This window comes from Cryptomeria japonica, chromosome 3 (assembly GCF_030272615.1).
Source record: "Cryptomeria japonica chromosome 3, Sugi_1.0, whole genome shotgun sequence".
Classification (NCBI taxonomy): domain Eukaryota; kingdom Viridiplantae; phylum Streptophyta; class Pinopsida; order Cupressales; family Cupressaceae; genus Cryptomeria; species Cryptomeria japonica.
This window is the reverse complement of record NC_081407.1, coordinates 247,458,360-247,475,733: the sequence shown is the minus strand read 5'-3', so window position 1 is coordinate 247,475,733 and position 17,374 is coordinate 247,458,360. Positions and strand designations below refer to the sequence as shown.

At 33.7% G+C, this 17,374-nt stretch overlaps 1 protein-coding gene across 1 annotated transcript; it reads right to left on the bottom strand.

Annotated features, from left to right (window-relative positions):
- Positions 1-2,052: 2,052 nt before the first annotated feature.
- Positions 2,053-3,018, bottom strand: LOC131035102 (brassinosteroid-responsive RING protein 1-like). Its single transcript, XM_057966737.1, has one exon. It carries the CDS (start codon positions 2,785-2,787, stop codon positions 2,353-2,355), a length of 435 nt encoding a protein of 144 aa, XP_057822720.1. The 5' UTR covers positions 2,788-3,018; the 3' UTR covers positions 2,053-2,352.
- Between the last annotated feature and the right edge of the window lie 14,356 nt (positions 3,019-17,374).

Sequence of the window (17,374 nt, the reverse complement as noted above, 5' to 3'; positions counted from 1 at the left end):
CACACTTCTTATTAAATTTCTTTAGTTTGAGAATAATTGAGATATTATGGAGTTTTCACATGTAATCACGAACCAAGATAAAATTCCACTTTGGGGGGTTCACCATGTCAAAATCGTAATCTCATGTTCTTTTGTTGTAAAGCTTGCTTCAAATAACTATTTATCTAGGAAATATGGGATAAAGAATCAATCTCATGGTCTTGGTACACTGTCTTATATCCTTGGACTAATTTTGAAGCTACATGATGAATATCAAAAGAACAAGTGATTTAGCAACTACCATACCTATATTTGAAAAAATCTATGTAAACTATGCCAAAAGATATCCATTTTTAAAAGAGTGAATTTCTTATCTCAACCCTAACAAATGTGTTGTTTCAAGCGTATTTTGAGAATTTGGGAAGTATGAATACGAATTAATAACTTTTACCAAGGCTTAAATTTGTAATGACTATTGGTTGGAAATGTCCATTGTCGTATTTATCTGAAAAACACAATGAAGTATAATTAGAATATAGGCTATTGATTTACTTATGCCTCTTAAATTGTGTGATGTGTTCCAGGTGACACGAAAGATTATAGGTGGGTTACAATTTATTCACGACAGATATGGCAAAACAACTCATTATGTTTATTTATGTTTTCTTATTGTTTGATTATAGATTGCATCTTGCTTATGTAATATTGCAAGAAGCTTTCATTTAAAAAATTTGCTCCATTATAATAGTTCTTTACTAGTGGGAGGTTGTTATATTTTTATTGTTTAAATTAAGCCACTTAACTTTCAATCTTCACAATTTAAATATCGTGTTTATTAAAATTGAACTATTTATAGTTTTGTGAATAGATCAATCAACAATTTTTTAAAGAATGATGATAATTTAAAAACACTTGAATCATAGAGATGATTGTAAACGTTGATCGGAAACCCCATCTTGAATGACAAGAATAATCAACATTTTGAAATATATAACAACCATTTGCATTGCGGCAACCACATCATAAGAAAATACAGTAAATTAACAATTGTACTCAATTATCAAAGAAAATTATCAATATCAAAACTATAATGGAATAGGATAACATAGAATCACAACCTAGTATCATAGATAATCCAAAATAATGGTTTTTACACAAACACAATCTCATAATCTAAATGGACTCTTTATAGCCATGAGTAGATAACTTGTACTCAACCTTTATTTTGAATAAAGCAATCATACCCAATCACTTCCTCATCCAATTGATTACACCATAAAATAAGCTAAACTCATAGCCATTGGTAGAAATTATATTGTTGACATCCCCAACCCAATTTGAATCCCCATTCCTCTAAAAATTCATCATGATATCAAATGAAATACTTGGAAATACTTGTGAATTGAAGATAATATTTTATATCAATCCAATGTTTTCATCTAGAATTAACCATGTAATAACTCAAGACTTCTAATAGTTGAATAATATTTTTTAGTAGAAACCTTAGCATATATAAGACTCCTAACTAGCATAGGGTACTAAAATCATCTCTATAGGTGACTTAGCACATTTCTCAATTGAAATTTAAGATCCCATAAATATAGAAATAGTGAGTAGTTTTTTGTTGGACACATTAAAATTCTACAAAATAGACTCAATGTACTATAAGGTTATATATATTAGGGTATATTATTAAATAGAAAATTATATATAAGATTGAATTATATATAAAATCATAAATTAAATAGCACAAAATGATGGATATGGCAACTAGATGATGGCATCCCACCAAGAGGTCAATGGTTCAAAATTTCAAATCTAATCTCTTAGTCTCCCTTGTTTTGGCAAAACATTATACAGAAGAAATCAACCAAAATCAGAAAACTAATATATTGTGATGCTGTTGAATGAAACAGATGATGTCAGGTGCCAGAGTTGAACACTCGACCTAGATGAAAATGGTGAACTGTAACAGTTAAATAGAAATAATAAATCATCCCAACAAATCTCTCTTTTTCCCAATATAACATATTGAAGAAAAAAATACAAGCAGAATACATTTTAATCACTGCCACAGAAAAGCCTAAATTTTCTGAAGTTCATTTAGGAAGTAAAATGCACAGAAACGAAATAAACAAACCCTCATGAAATTATCAGCGAGAGGTTTGAAAAGCGTTCATCTACATAATTTATCAACACTTTAAATATATAAGAAACAAAGAAGATTTCATTTTAATCACTGGCACAGAAAAATGGCTAAATCTACTGAAGTTTATTCAGGAAGTAAAATGCACAGAAATGAAATAATCAAACCCTCATGAAATTATCAGCGAGAGGTTTGAAAAGCGTTCATCTGCATCATTTATCAACACTTTAAATCGGTGGAAGCAGAGGACATCTGCAGAAAGGGCAGGTATCCTCATTGTTATCAATCCATTTATCCAAACAATTTCTGTGAAAAATGTGGTTGCAATTGCACAGCTTTCGGATTTCGTCATCTTCTTCAAAAGATCTCAAGCAGATCGCGCATACAAAATCCTCAGAAATCTCAATCAGATTCTCTGCAACATTTCGAAATGTAATGACAGGTAAATTGTGCTTAATCATCTCACCTGAAGAAGAAGAAGAAATGGCGGAGGGAATTTCTGGTAGTTCTTGCGTCAAATACATCTCTTCTTGTGGTGCCTCGCTCAGGCCAAGAGCAGAAAGAAAGCAACAAAATCCATTCTTTATGTACGCCATGGCTGATGCCAAGTAGAGCAGAACGCTCGGTATAGAGATATTACGGAAACCTACAGGAAATCCCATGGCGGAAGAATCCTCCAGAAGATAGGCCAGGCCAGTTCAAGTATACAGAGAAATGTATAATGAATCTGAGATGATCTGGTCTGATAAATGCATGATAAATGTGTACAGAGAAATTATTGGACGTCCTGATGTAAATTTCCCTTTGTAAGTACAATAATGGCCTGAATGTACTTGTTGGCTTTTTCCAACTCAAAAGAAAAGACAAAGATGAAGGCAGCCATTAAGGCTTCATTTGAGCTTTCTTTAGGGAAATTTATTTGAGTCTCTTTAGGCCTAGTTGTAATTTTTCTTATATTGGGTTCAACTTTGGATTTTTTTATATTGGGTCAATTTTGATACCTATTATCCTTTTTGTTTCATTTAACAATAATGGTAGTTTATTTATTATTAGCTTTTACATGATGTAAATTTGTGTCTTTTTATAGAGTTTAGTTGGAGTACAAGAGAAGTGCAGATGCAAAATGTTGACCTCTACTTGGCAACCATTCAACAACTTGATTGATTTATTGGCCATTGTTTCTAAGTTGTGCACTTTAATTTTGAGTATATGTGATATTTGTGTAGGTATTATTTTGTAATGGTGAAATTTATATGTTTGTCATTTAATATCAACCACTTAGATATGATTGTTCTTATGTTATGGACTCATTTTCTTTAGTATTTTATCCACCATTTACAAACACATTCCATGCACCTAGCTTTACCTTATCTTTATATACATACTTTGATACATTCAATTTGTCGCATATTCATTGCATTTGTCTTTACACCTACTTTCATATAGTTATCAACCACTTGGATATGTCAGTTCCATCACTTAAGGTCAACTTTACAACAATCATTAATCACTTTGGTTATGACCATTTCATTATCTAAGATCATTTTCATACTGATGTCCACTTGAAGCTTATTTCTCAAAATTCAAATTTGATTGATTGGCTCCCTTTATTTGCACACCCTAACTTGATTAATGTTGTCATGTGGGACCCTCAACCCTCCTCAACACCCTAACCTCTCTAGCGATGCTATCACTAACAGTTCGAACTTTTGGTGTAGTGACAACAAAATTGGTGACTCTGTTGGGGAGGGTTCGACTCCCACAAGCGACAACTTACTCAACTTGTGGTCGACTATATCTAGTACAGACCTCTTGGGTCAAGGGGTCAAACTGTTGTTTTGTGGGATCCTCAACCCTCCTCGAGACCCTAACCTCTCAACAATTAAACACTTGCTTTGGAAAATTTTATGACATGTGCTAGTATTTAAAGAAATTTAATTATATTCATTTATCCAATCTTACACAACCTAGTTTGCTCCTAAGATCTTATTCCTATTGGTTTTTTTAGATCTATAATTTTCGAACATTTGTATCTCTTTTAAATACATGTTTTGTTAGTCTTAATGAAATTTTAGAATCTTGATATTTTCAAAACACATTTTTTATAAAGATGTAAAAAAAAGACATTGAAGGACCCTTCAATCTCTATTACAAATAAATTTAATATAAATAAAACTCTAGATAATAGACAAAAAAGAAAAAGAAAAAAAGACGACAAAACCAAACCAAACCCTGGCTACATCTTGTTATATATGTTACAATCTATATGTCACAATCTAAATACTCTTCAATTGAGGTACCCCTCATTTCTGCAATAGAAAAATTATAAGTTTGAAAAGAAAACCTACTATGAATACAACATAATGTTTTGTAAACTTGTCTTGTTTAAGTTAAACAGTAAGCTCCATAAACTATCAATAAGATAAACCAAAACATAAGAATTGTAAACAATTGTTGACTAAATTGATAAAGAAAAATAACAAATTAAATAAAAATAAGATTGAATATTTTTTAACCCATATATATGTCATAAACCATCATCTAATTAATCAACAAAAAATAATATTGAAGGAAATTTTTTATTTTTTTTCCATCTTATGATTCTTAAATAGTAGTTAACGAAGTTGAAAAACCTAAATTTATGTTTATTGATAAATATGAACTAAATATAAAGAATAACCAATAGTGATGCATATTAAAAAAAATACAATTGTCATTGTTAACTAAATAGAAATAATCAACTTGATTTTTGTTGCTAAATATTCAACTAAGCTAAAAAAAATTAAAAATACTTCTTTTGCATGTTGAAAAATGTTGGGAAAATAGGTGGTGTACATCTTGTATAATAATGTTTATAATTGTAATATTTATTTATTTGATGTTGCACATGGACGTGTAACATGTAGAGATTCTTTGGGAATATTCTTGGGACCACTTGATGAGTTGTATTGCAACATTGGGATGTTATATTGTATTTATTTAATATTGGGGAAATTAATTTAATAAAGTACCCAATATTAGATGTGGGATCAATGGGGTAGTTAGCCTCATGATATTTGCACATGGTTTTGATGTAATACCACTTGGTGGTTTTGTTGGAGTTGTGTTTATAAAAGAAACCACAAGGGTAGTTGTTTGGGTAGGCTAGCTAGCCAGGTTTAGCATTTGTTGAAGTTGGAAGCATGGCATGGGATGTGTGGTTACATGCTTTTTCCCCTAGAGTGTTTGTTGATGGCTTGTTGATGGTTGAGGTTTCAAAGGCTTTCATGAATGTATTGTAATTTTGCATTGTTGAATAATACATGAATGATGGATGTTTTTGTAGGCTGATTTTTTCCCTCATGAGGGTTTTACCAAGGTATATCTTGTGTCAACTATGATGGGTACGTTGTCTATTCTTTGCATGTGGTTTCTATGTGATTATTTTGTTGGAATCTCAATTGGGTTATGTGGAAATTGTCATAAATTTGGCTTCAAATTTCCTTACAAAAAATATACCATATTTTTCATCCAAAAAAAAAAAAACTATGTTATTGGTTTAGTCAATTTCTATCAACAAAAATCATATTGGGTTTTTAAATAGTCAACAATTGTTAAAAATTTGTAAGAGAGAAAACAAAAAACTAAAAACTAAAATCATGTAAATGTATGTATTTATTAATTAAACAAAAATTTGTAAACATTTATTTAGTCACCCATAGTCTAAAGAATAAACAAAAAAAAGTGACAAAAAAACAACATTGAAAGGTTTTTTTTTTTAAATTAAGAATCCTACATAAAATTTTACTTTAATTTTTATGATAAGCAATCAACATATACTCTAAGTCTTGAGTATGCTAAGTTGCTAATTTTATTTTTGCAAGAGATTATTAATCCATCAGTAATTTTCACATTAAACCCTTTGAAATCTTTGAAATCTTTAGATTGAATTCCTTTCTCAACCACCAAATCTTCATTAATATAATTATGAATAGCTCCATTATAAATGAGTATTTGAATTCCACATCCACATAGAGTCCCTTGAAATCTAAAAGGATCTCATCTTGGTGCTCCTAAAAGAGAAGAAGTGTTCCCCCACTATTTGGATGTGGTTTAGGTTCCTCTTTTTCCTCCTTTGAATCATAAACTACTTCAATATATTGAATTTTCTAATCTAGGGCTAATTTAATAGCTTCTTGTAAAGACAATAGATCAAATGACTTAATCAAACTTCTAAGAGGTTTGGTTAAGCCTTCTATATAAAGAGTAATTAATCTTCTTTTTGTTACATCAAACACCATTACAAATCATTTTTAGAATTCTTTCACATGTACTATATTGTTCTCTCTTGCTTCAATTGGACCAACTTTCTAAAATGAACTTAAGGATCTTTTGTAACAAACCTTTCAATCAACCTTTTGCAAAATTCATTATATGAATCAATCAAACTATGACCTTGGGTAACCAACTCATGGTACCACCATTTGAGTGAGTTTCCTTCCAAGTTTAAGGTAGAAAATTTTATGATGTCATCCTTAGCCATAAGTTCTAAAACTAGACATATGTCTAACTTTTACACACGTGTCCAAGTAGTACACTTATTGACATCCAAAGTGAAAAGTATGAACTTACCTAAAGGTTGTTGATGATCATTTTGTCTTGGATGAAGCCTAGACTTAATTCTCAATCCACTTAAATTGCCTCTCTTTATTTTCATGTAATTTGTGAATCATTCATCCTTGAATCTCTAGAGGGAGATTTCTCTACTCTGCATAACAATCAGTAATATCATCTTGTATTAAGATTTGTGCTTCCCCCACTGAAACATCTTCCTCTTAAAGAAAGTAGGATGAAGAGGTCCCTCAAGAGACCCAACCTTGGTTCTCTATGTGTGACTTTCTACTTATTATTTTCATTGTTATTGACTCTAAAATAATTTGATTGGAATTTCATGCATTGTTTTATATAACATAAGATCAAACTTCACAAAGAGCTTTCAAAGCTTTCTTCTCTTTTTCCATACCTCAAATTCCAAATGAGTTTTTGTTTCTTTGTTCTTAGGAAATTGATTTGGGGTTTTTTAAAAATCCCTCCAATAATATCTATCGAATGTCATTTGTCTCAAAAAAAAAAAAGAAAAATCTCACAAATTAACAAAATCGACTTTGATATTTTGTAATCCCCAATAGATTATTCAATTATAATTTTCAATTCCTTCAACAATTTCCATGATTTAGCTCTTCAACCTGATTGAATACTATTAATTGCTATACACTAAAGCGTAAATATAGTATAGTCATAGACCATGAAATTGATAAAATAATTTTAGTATTCCAACCTAGAGAGATGGCCTAATTTAAGTCTCTTTGTTCCAAATAAAGTGTGACTCAAAACAAGTTTACTTAACAAATATAGAGACATACAAAATATTAGACATCAATATGCTCTTAGCCGTAATAATGCAGTTAATGCAGTCCAACTGTGTAGTTTTTGTCATGGTAGACATTAATATACATAAGATTGCAGATATTAATCATGTATGAGCATAACATCAGAGTGATTAGTCACCAATTTTGATCTAATTCATTTTGCAAAGTGCTGCCAAATGCCCAGAACAATCCATTTATTGCATGCTATCTGAAGATATGGACGCTTATACTAGTCACCAATGATACCAATAATGGCACTATAAGAGCTGCTCCACACAATTTAATTATGAACACTATGAAAGGATACCGAAACTTACACAAATATAGTGCTGTGGAAATATTATCAAGATAGTCTTCAATGTATATTCAACCAAATTTCATCATAATTTCAATTTTCCTGTGATTTTGAAGTTCATTTGCATTTTTTAATGATATTTTCGTAATTTGAATTATGGATTTTCTTCTATTTATTTAATAGTAGATACGGAGTTTTTGTCTTCTAATTCTAGACCTAAAGAATTTTCATCCTGTTTTTAATTGAACCAAAATCCAATGATTCAACAATAAGAAGAAATCAGAAAATATAATTAATATGTCCTATTCTCATTGTTTGACTTCTCTTCAATAGAGTTTTTCTCCATAAGACGTAGCTATTATAATTAGTTAAATTCAATTAGCTATTAGAATTAGTTAAATTATTAGACGAATCGTTTGAAAATGGTCAATTTTAAGTGTCTATACTTATAACAAATGTTCTTTAGACTATTGAGATGTTGATTGATTATAATATATGATCAGATGATGAATTAACTCTAATGAATGTTTTTAAATACCAAAATAAATAAATAATCATGTGAAACATATATCAAGTTGGTTATAGGCAAGGAATGAAATGGGTGAGAGTTGAAAAAAAATGAATTTGACCTCTTAAATTTCAAGGGTCAATTTTGCATGATACTCGCTTAATCCCATAAGATTGACCCAAGATAAGGGAATACTAATATTGATGTGGAGAATGAGTATCTAGACATGGGAATAATAATAGACATAATAAATGCTAAATATACATGGCATGCAAATAAATAATAATTGAATATGTAAAAATGAGTGTAAATAAAGAACTATAACAAAATTTAAAAATTACATAAAATTACTTCATTTATTGACATATAATTATATTAAGATATTTCATTAACTAAATAAATTTAACATAACTAAACTCATAAAATATGTTAAAACTGAATAAAAATGTATTCAAATTTAAAGAAAAAAAACAAGGGTGCTGACCCTTACTTAGTCCAACAGCCCTTCCGGCAGTAACTAACCGAGATAACAAAAAAGAGGCAATCCCTCCCCAAAAACCAAGGTCGAACACCAAACCTGTCAAACCAACAACAACCCAAACCCAACTCAAGAGAAGAGACACCCAAACCTTGACATGTAGAATCACATTATATTTCCTTTTCTAATCGAATAACAAAAAAATTCTCATAAAATAATCTTATAACATACAAATAACTCCATGACCAGATCTTTTCTTTGTATTCTTAAACACCAATTACATACTGAAAGTATAATTTAACTTAACCTTCATGATTCCACAGAAAAGTTTTCAGATTCCTGCCATGTGACCATCATCTGAAAAAGTGACGTGCTTCAGTACTTGTTTGAGGACTGAACTTAACCCTACCTTTCTGTTTTGAATGGTAAGATGTGACAGGAGTGCAGGCCCAGCAGAAAAGTACTGTACACTTCAAGTAATTTCCAAACTCCAATGAATACCAAATCCCAAGCTGCAGATACTCCATGCAAGTAACCTCAACTTACAATAATAAATTATCCATCCATTGCATTTGTTTCACAGCTTTTGAGGATATTAAATTTAAAATATTCATACTTCTTGGTTGCTCTGCTCAGAGGATTTATGGAGATTGTCAAAGGGTTTGTTTGTATATGGGATTTGGAAGTTTTAAAAGAATGACCAAATTCATTGCGATTACCAAAACAGCTTGAAGTTTTATATTGCCATAAAAGCTCAGCAGCTTTTGGTGGGTTAGTGTGACAGACACACTTTTGTAACTCTTTTAACTGCTGCAATTAACCAGTGTACAGGCTCGCGTAGATTCATTCTAAATAGATTGGAGTAATAGACAATTAAACAAGGATGGTTGTGTACATTGCAATTTTTTTTTTTGTATTGTTGCTGTAAAGTTTTTACATTAGTTATGTGATTCAGTTTAGGGTCTTAGAAATGTGATAAAACAATTTAATTTGTTTTTAATTTATTATGTGATATTTTGTTAGTATTTGAATGCGTTTTTTATTTTAAAATAAAAGAAGTAAGAGTAGAATATGAAATAGAATTGTGAATAAAAATATAAAAAGAGAGTGATGGATAGGGCAGAGGATCTAGCGGTTGAGTGTGTTTCAATTGTTGTGATAGCCGTTGTTGATTTAATGTCTTATGTTTTTTGACAAAATTGCATCAATAGTTGTGACTTTGATACCCATAATTGAATGAAATGTACCCTTAGTTGTAAAAACAACCAATCATGTGATGTGATGTCATATCAGTTGCACAAGTATTAGGGTCCCTTATGCATGACTATTGGTCTCACCTTTTTGGGGCTGTTTTGGACACCTTGGCAAAAAGTATGCTAACGTGGCTTTGAAGCCTTAGTTATAAGCAGGGGACTTGACAAATAAGTTGTTGTAAAAAATTCGGAGTGATTTGAAATTTCCATGTAGGATTTTGAGAACACAGAGTTAGGGTGCTAAATTACTCAGTCCTCTCCCCTAATTAAGTTTGTTTAGTGGTTGGAGTAGACGTAAATGAATGAAGGAGACTGGGAGGGACAATACTATTAGAATCAGATTATGTTCAATGTACTTTGTCTTTGTATTGTTAGGAATGGAACCATGAGCATCAGTATTTTGATGGTTGTGGCATTGCTTATATGACTACAGTACTGGTTGTTTTATGCATTAATATTATATATGGTCATGTTAGTGTCTAGTTGGCATATTGGTGTTCCATATGGTCATGACAACATTCTCAACAACTTTTGACATTTTCCTTTGCACCTATGCTTAAATTAAAGATGACTATTTTGTGACAAGTTGTGAAAAGAAGAAAATGTGCATAATACAATTCTTATACTAGTCTTGATGAATAATGATGAACAATAAATACTCAACAGATACTGCAAGGGGGGGGGGGGGAGGGGGGGTGTGAATCAGTATAGACAAATACTTCTTTAACAACTTAACTACATAGACTATACTAACTGGTAAACAACATCACCGATCTAAATCAGGGCACTACCGGTAAAACACAATGGGACCTGTGAAAGACATAAATCGGTAACACTTAGATCTTCACAAAACCTAATATCTCATTTCCACTTCACCCATATGCTTAAACAAGTAATACATCATCAGAAATATAATGACCACTGGGTCAACATGCTTTACCACTTAACTAGAAAACACTAAGATATCACATGAAAAAGCATCACACATAACACACTAATTTTTCATGTGGAAACCCAACTAGGAAAAACCACAGTGGGGATGAATACCCACAAGTTGTTCTTTGAACTCTTCTGAAGTCCACTCTGTTAGGAGCCTAGTCCGGTTAAGGACTTTACAACAGGTTCTGTTAGGAACCGATCCTGCTAGGGATCACCCAGTTAAGGGATGGCTAAATACTCAGTTAGATGTTAAAACCCTGTTAAAGGTTACCTTGTCAGAGGATTTAAAGAACTCAATGATTTTGAGTCACCCTGTTAAAAGATTTACAAAAAGTCTGTTAAAGCTATCTGGTAAAGGGATTTTCCAACTGCTAAAATGGTTAGAAGTCAATAGGTAATACACTGATCTGATAACAACACTCAATGCCAAGGAAGATCCACTTTAGTTACTTTACATTTGCAATCACACTCTACAGATCTCTACTCATTGCATCGGTCTGGCAAGAATCAAGTATCTCTTCACTTGGATACACACATAACATTTGCCAACAACTTCACAATGCAAATCATCATCGACCTTATAGACAACAATTAGGTCGGTAGCCAAAACCTAAAACCCTAAGAATCTAGGTTATCAATACAGTCGGTCCAATCCTGACCGTTTAATCACATTGCATAGAGTAAAACAATCTTGAACAAATCTCAAGATGTTCTCCATCGTTCATTCTTTGTTGCTTCTAGTAGCTGATAACCCATCAAGTGCTCTCCACCATTTACTGAAACTTCGCACATTCCCGAGGTAGATAGAATCAATCTTCTTCATACAAGATCCTCAAGGAAATCCTTCACACGCACAAGGTTGACGTGGCAACATGATCTGATCTTCATTTCAATGCTAACTCATCACAGGATGTCATCGGTCGAATCACACAGACTTGAAATACATCAACCGAAAACCCTAAACCCAAGACTACCAACCAGTAGTCATATCAAATGAAACTCCAATACAAACTTTGCATATACCGGTTCACATTCCAACATATCGGTTCTCTTGCCAGTTTTCTTTCTTCAATATACCGGTTCATACTTCAACATATTGACATCAATGACAACATACAATATTATCATGTCATCAAACTCTCCACATATGCCAACAATCTCCCCCTTTGGCATTGATGGCAATATACAAAGATATCTCTCGGCTTCACATCTTCTCCCCAATATTTTTCATATTATGTCTTCAAAACTGCAGATATATTCTCTGCTTCACATCTTCTCCCCCTTTGACAACAATGCCAAAGTGGAGGCACAGACATCCATGTTCCAATATGCTGCTCCCCCTGAGGAGTAGCATCCTTCAACACACCAATCCTAAAAAGATTTGACAATGCAATACCTGACTGATGTGGAGCACATGCCTTTAGTTCACCTCTTGAAGGGGCAACATCCCTAATTCACCTCTTAAATAGGTAAATGTAGCCTTCGGTAGAGGCTTGGTGAATATATCTACTAACTGCTCCTTACTGGAAACATGTTCCAATACAACCTCTTTGTTTTGAACTTTCTCCCTCAAGAAATGATACTTGAGCTCGAGGTGCTTGGTTCTAGCATGCAATACCGGATTCTTGGAAATATTAATTGCACTTGTGTTGTCACAAAATATACTCACCAGTTTAGATACAGGGACTTTGAAACCACTTAATACATGCTTCATCGAAATTGTCTGAGTGCAGTTCATAAATGCTGCTACATATTTTTCTTCTATTGCAGACTGAGAGATACAACTCTTCTTCTTACTCATCCATGAGACTAGTCTACCACCAAGAAAGAATGCACCACTGGTTGTTCTCTTCCGGTCGTCCACATTACCAGCCCAATCAGCATCTGTAAACACTTTGAGATTGAAATCATTATTGTATGGATACCACAATCCATAATCTATAGTTCCCTTCAGATATCTAAGAATCTACTTGACTGCTACCAAGTGAGATTCTCTTGGACTTTTCTAGAAACGTGCAGCAATGCCCACTGCATGTGCAATGTCTGGTCTATTGTGTACTACATAGTGCAACTTACCAATCATTTACCAGTATTCCTTCTCATTCACCAATGTTGAGTCATCTTCTTTTGACAATTTACAACCGGTCATCATCGGTGTACCAACTGGTTTGCTGTCTTCCATGCCAAAGGTCTTCAACACCTCTTTGACATACTTGGACTGAGTGATAAAGATACCATCTTTCATTTGATGAATCTGTAGTCCAATGAAGAACTTAATCTCTCCGATTAGTGACATCTCAAATTCCTTCTTCATCTCATCTGCAAATGCATGGCTCATCTTGTCATCTCCACCAAAAATTATGTCATCAACAAACACTTCACAGATCAGAATCTGATCTCCTTCTAACTTCAGATAGATATTCCTATCTTCACTTGTTCTTTCAAATCCAATCTTCACAAGATGGGAGTGTAAACGTTCATACCATGCTCTAGGTGTTTGCTTCAATCCATACAAGGCTTTATGTAGCCTACACACCATATCACTATCTTCTGATAGGAAAAACCCATATGGTTGCTCTATATATACTTCCTCTTCAAGTACTCCATTTAGGAATGCAGATTTCACATCCATCTGATACACTTTGAATCCCTTGAAGGCAGCATATGCAAGTAGCATTCGAACTCCTTCAAATCTAGCTACTGGAGCAAAGGTTTCTCCATAGTCTTCTCCTTTTTCTTGAGCATATCTCTTACATACCAATCTTGCTTTGTTTCTTACCACTATGCCATCTTCATTCAGCTTGTTTCTAAAAACCCATTTGGTGCCAATAACATTTTTATGCTCAGGTCTGGGTACCAAAGACCATGTACCATTATTTTCTATCTGGTCAAGTTCCTCTTCCATAGCCTTAATCATGTCTTCATCTTTGTGTGCCTCTTTAAATGTTTTAGGCTCAAATTCATAAATCATGCAAGAATTTTTTTTGACCTTTCTTCTTGTAAGAATTCTTGCATCCTTATCTCCTATGATCTTCTTTGGATCATGATGTAGCTTTACACACCTAGGAATGATCTTAACTAATTCCTCTTATTTTTCTTCTTCATCCTCATCTTCATCAGCAACTACTAGTGTAGGAGCACTATTACTGGTACTTGGTTGTTTTGCAACCGGTTCCCAGAAGGTTACATCTGGCTCATCTACCACTTGCTCATTGTCAGTTTCCTCGGGTTTCTCAGAGGTTTCATCAACTCTAACATTGATACTTTCAATAATTCTCTGATTCCTATTGTTAAAACACTTAAGAGCTTTGCTCTTGGTGGAATACCCTAGGAATATTCCCTCATCACATTTTGCATCAAACTTGCTCTGGTGTTCACTCCTCTTGATATAACACTTGCTACCAAACACTCTAAAGTAGCTTACCACTAGAGTTTTACCAGTCCAATACTCATAAGGAGTATTATCCTTACCTTTCTTGATGAGTACCCGGTTTATAGTGTAGACTACAATGATCACCGCTTCTCTCCAAAAAGTGTGAGCAACCTTCCCTTGAATCAACATTATTCTGGCTGCTTCAATTACAGTCTGGTTGTTTCTTTCTACTAGGCCATTCTGTTGTGGAGTCTGGGAGGCAGACAGTTGGCTCTTGATGCCATTCTCTTCACAGTACTTATTGAATTCTCTAGAAGTGAACTCACCTCCTTGGTTGGTTCTAAGGCATTTGATCCTCTTACCGCTTTCCTTTTCAACTAGTGCTCTAAAGGCTTTGAACTTTCCAAAAGCTTCAAACTTGTCTTTCAAGAATGTGACCCACATCATTCTTGAACAATCATTAGTAAGAATCATAAAATACCTATCTCCATGAACACTCTTAGTTTTCATAGGACCACACAAATCAGCATGCACAAGATCAAGTAAATTATCTGTTGTGAAAGATTTTCCTTTGAAGGTTGAGGAAGACATTTTCCCCAGTTGACATTCTTTGCACAAAGGATTCTCCAGTTTGTTCAGCATAGGCAATCCTCTAACTGCCTTGATCTTACTAGCCTTCACAATATTATCAAAATTTACATGGCAGAGTCTTCTATGCCATATCCAACTGTCATTAAACTTAGCCATTAGACATTGACTGATATTTGTATTTAACTGAAATAAGTTACCTTTGGTCTGCATACCAGTGGCCATCAGTTCACCACTCTTTCCTTTTATTTTGCACACTCCATCTTTGAATTCTAGAGTGACTCCTTTATCATTCAGTTGCGCAACACTCAAAAGGTTATGCCTAAGACCTTCTACCCAATACACATTATCAGCACTGCTTTTTCCATTTAGAGAGACGGACCCTTTGCCTTTTACCATGCAAGGTGCATCATTACCAAATCGGACTACACCTCCATCATACTCTTCCAAAGACAGAAACTTTCTCCGGTCACCAGTCATGTGGTGAGAACAACAACTGTCAATAATCCACTCATTAGAATTATCAAAGCGGGAGACAAGAGCCTTCTTGTCTAACACATCTTCCTTAATGGCTACAAAAACTATGTCTTCGCTTTCTTCGTCTTCTGATTCATCATCAGTGACACCTTCATCAACTGCAACAAGATAGTTTCTCCTATTTCCTCCTTTGAACTTTTTGAACCTCTCTGGTTTGTCTTTATTATCACTATTGGGACAGTTTACAACAATGTGTCCTATCCTATTGCAAGAAAAGCATTTCAAAGGGAGCTTACCTCTGTATTTTCCAGTTCCCATAGGAAGTCTCTTTGCCAGAAGAGCTTCAAATTCCATCAGGATCTCCTCATCATCCATATCTCTGCTTTGTCTAGGTTCACAGTTGGTACTAGCTTCTTTACCCTTTCTAGATAGAGCAATAGATACTCTAAAGGCTGAATCAGTCTTCTAAACACTGCCATCATAACAGTTTAGCTCATATGTGGTCAACTTCGCAATGATGGAATCAAGGGATACCTTTGTCTTTTCAATAGATCTCAACTCCTGAATAGCGGCAACCCTTATTGCATAGACCAGTAATAAGGATCTCAAGACTTTGCTAACAATGGTGGAATCATCCATTGTACCTCCTGCACTCTTGATGTCTCCAACAACAGTTTTAATCCTTATCCCATATTGTTGAATGGTCTCTCCTCCAACCATCTGCATGTCTTCAAACTTTCCTCTAAGGCTTTCTTCCTTAGCTTGCTTCACATGCTCATCACCGCCATAGATAGACTCCAGAGTATCACATACATCTTTGGGATTGTTTTTTTCCTGAACATCTATAAACTCAACATCAGATAGACTGTTGATAAGAGCTTCCATGACTTGCCCATTCTCCTGAATTTCTCTTCTTTGATCATCGGTGAGAGTACTAGTAAGGACAACATAAGTATTCTCAACATAGTTCCAATGTTGAGCACCCATTCTTTTAATGTATATCTTCATTTTGTCCTTCCATATCTTAAAGTTATCTCTATTGAACTTAGGACCTTCCCTTTTCATCATTAGAATAGGATCTTTTCCTTAAGCGATTAAACTTACAACACAAAGGACCAGGAGGACGCTTTGATACGAATTGATGAAAAATGATGAACAGTAAATACTCAACAAATACTGAGAGGGGGGGGTGAATCAATATAGACAAAAACTTCTTTAACAACTTAACTGCAAAGATTGCACTAACTGGTAAACAACATCATCGATCTAAATCAAGGCACTACCGGTAAAACATAGTGGGACTGTGAAAGACATAAACTGGTAACACTTAGATCTTCACAAAACCTAATATCTCATTTCCACTTCATCCATATGCTTAAACAAGTAATGCATCATTAGAAATATAATGACCACTGGATCAACATGCTTTACCACTTAACATAAAACACTAAGACATCACATGAAAAAGCATCACACATAACACACTAATTTTTCACGTGGAAACCCAACTGGGAGAAACCACAGTGGGGATGAATACCCACAAGTTGTTCTTTGAACTCTTCTGAAGTCCGCTCTATTAGGAGGCTAGTCTGGTTAAGGACTTTACAACAGGTTTTGCTAGGAACCGATCCTGCTAGGGATCACCCAGTTAAGGGATGGCTAAATACCGGGTTAGAGGTTAAAACCCTGTTAAAGGTTACCTTGTCAAAGGATTTAAAAAACTCAATGATTTTGAGTCACCATGTTAAAGGATTTACAAAAAGCTTGTTAAAGCTACCTGGTAAAGGGATTTTCCAACTGCTGAAATGGTTAGAAGTCAACAGGTAATACACTGATCTGATAACAACACTCAATGCCAAGGCATATCCACTTTAGTTCCTTTACATCTGCAATCACACTCTATAGATCTCTACTCACTGCACCGGTCTGG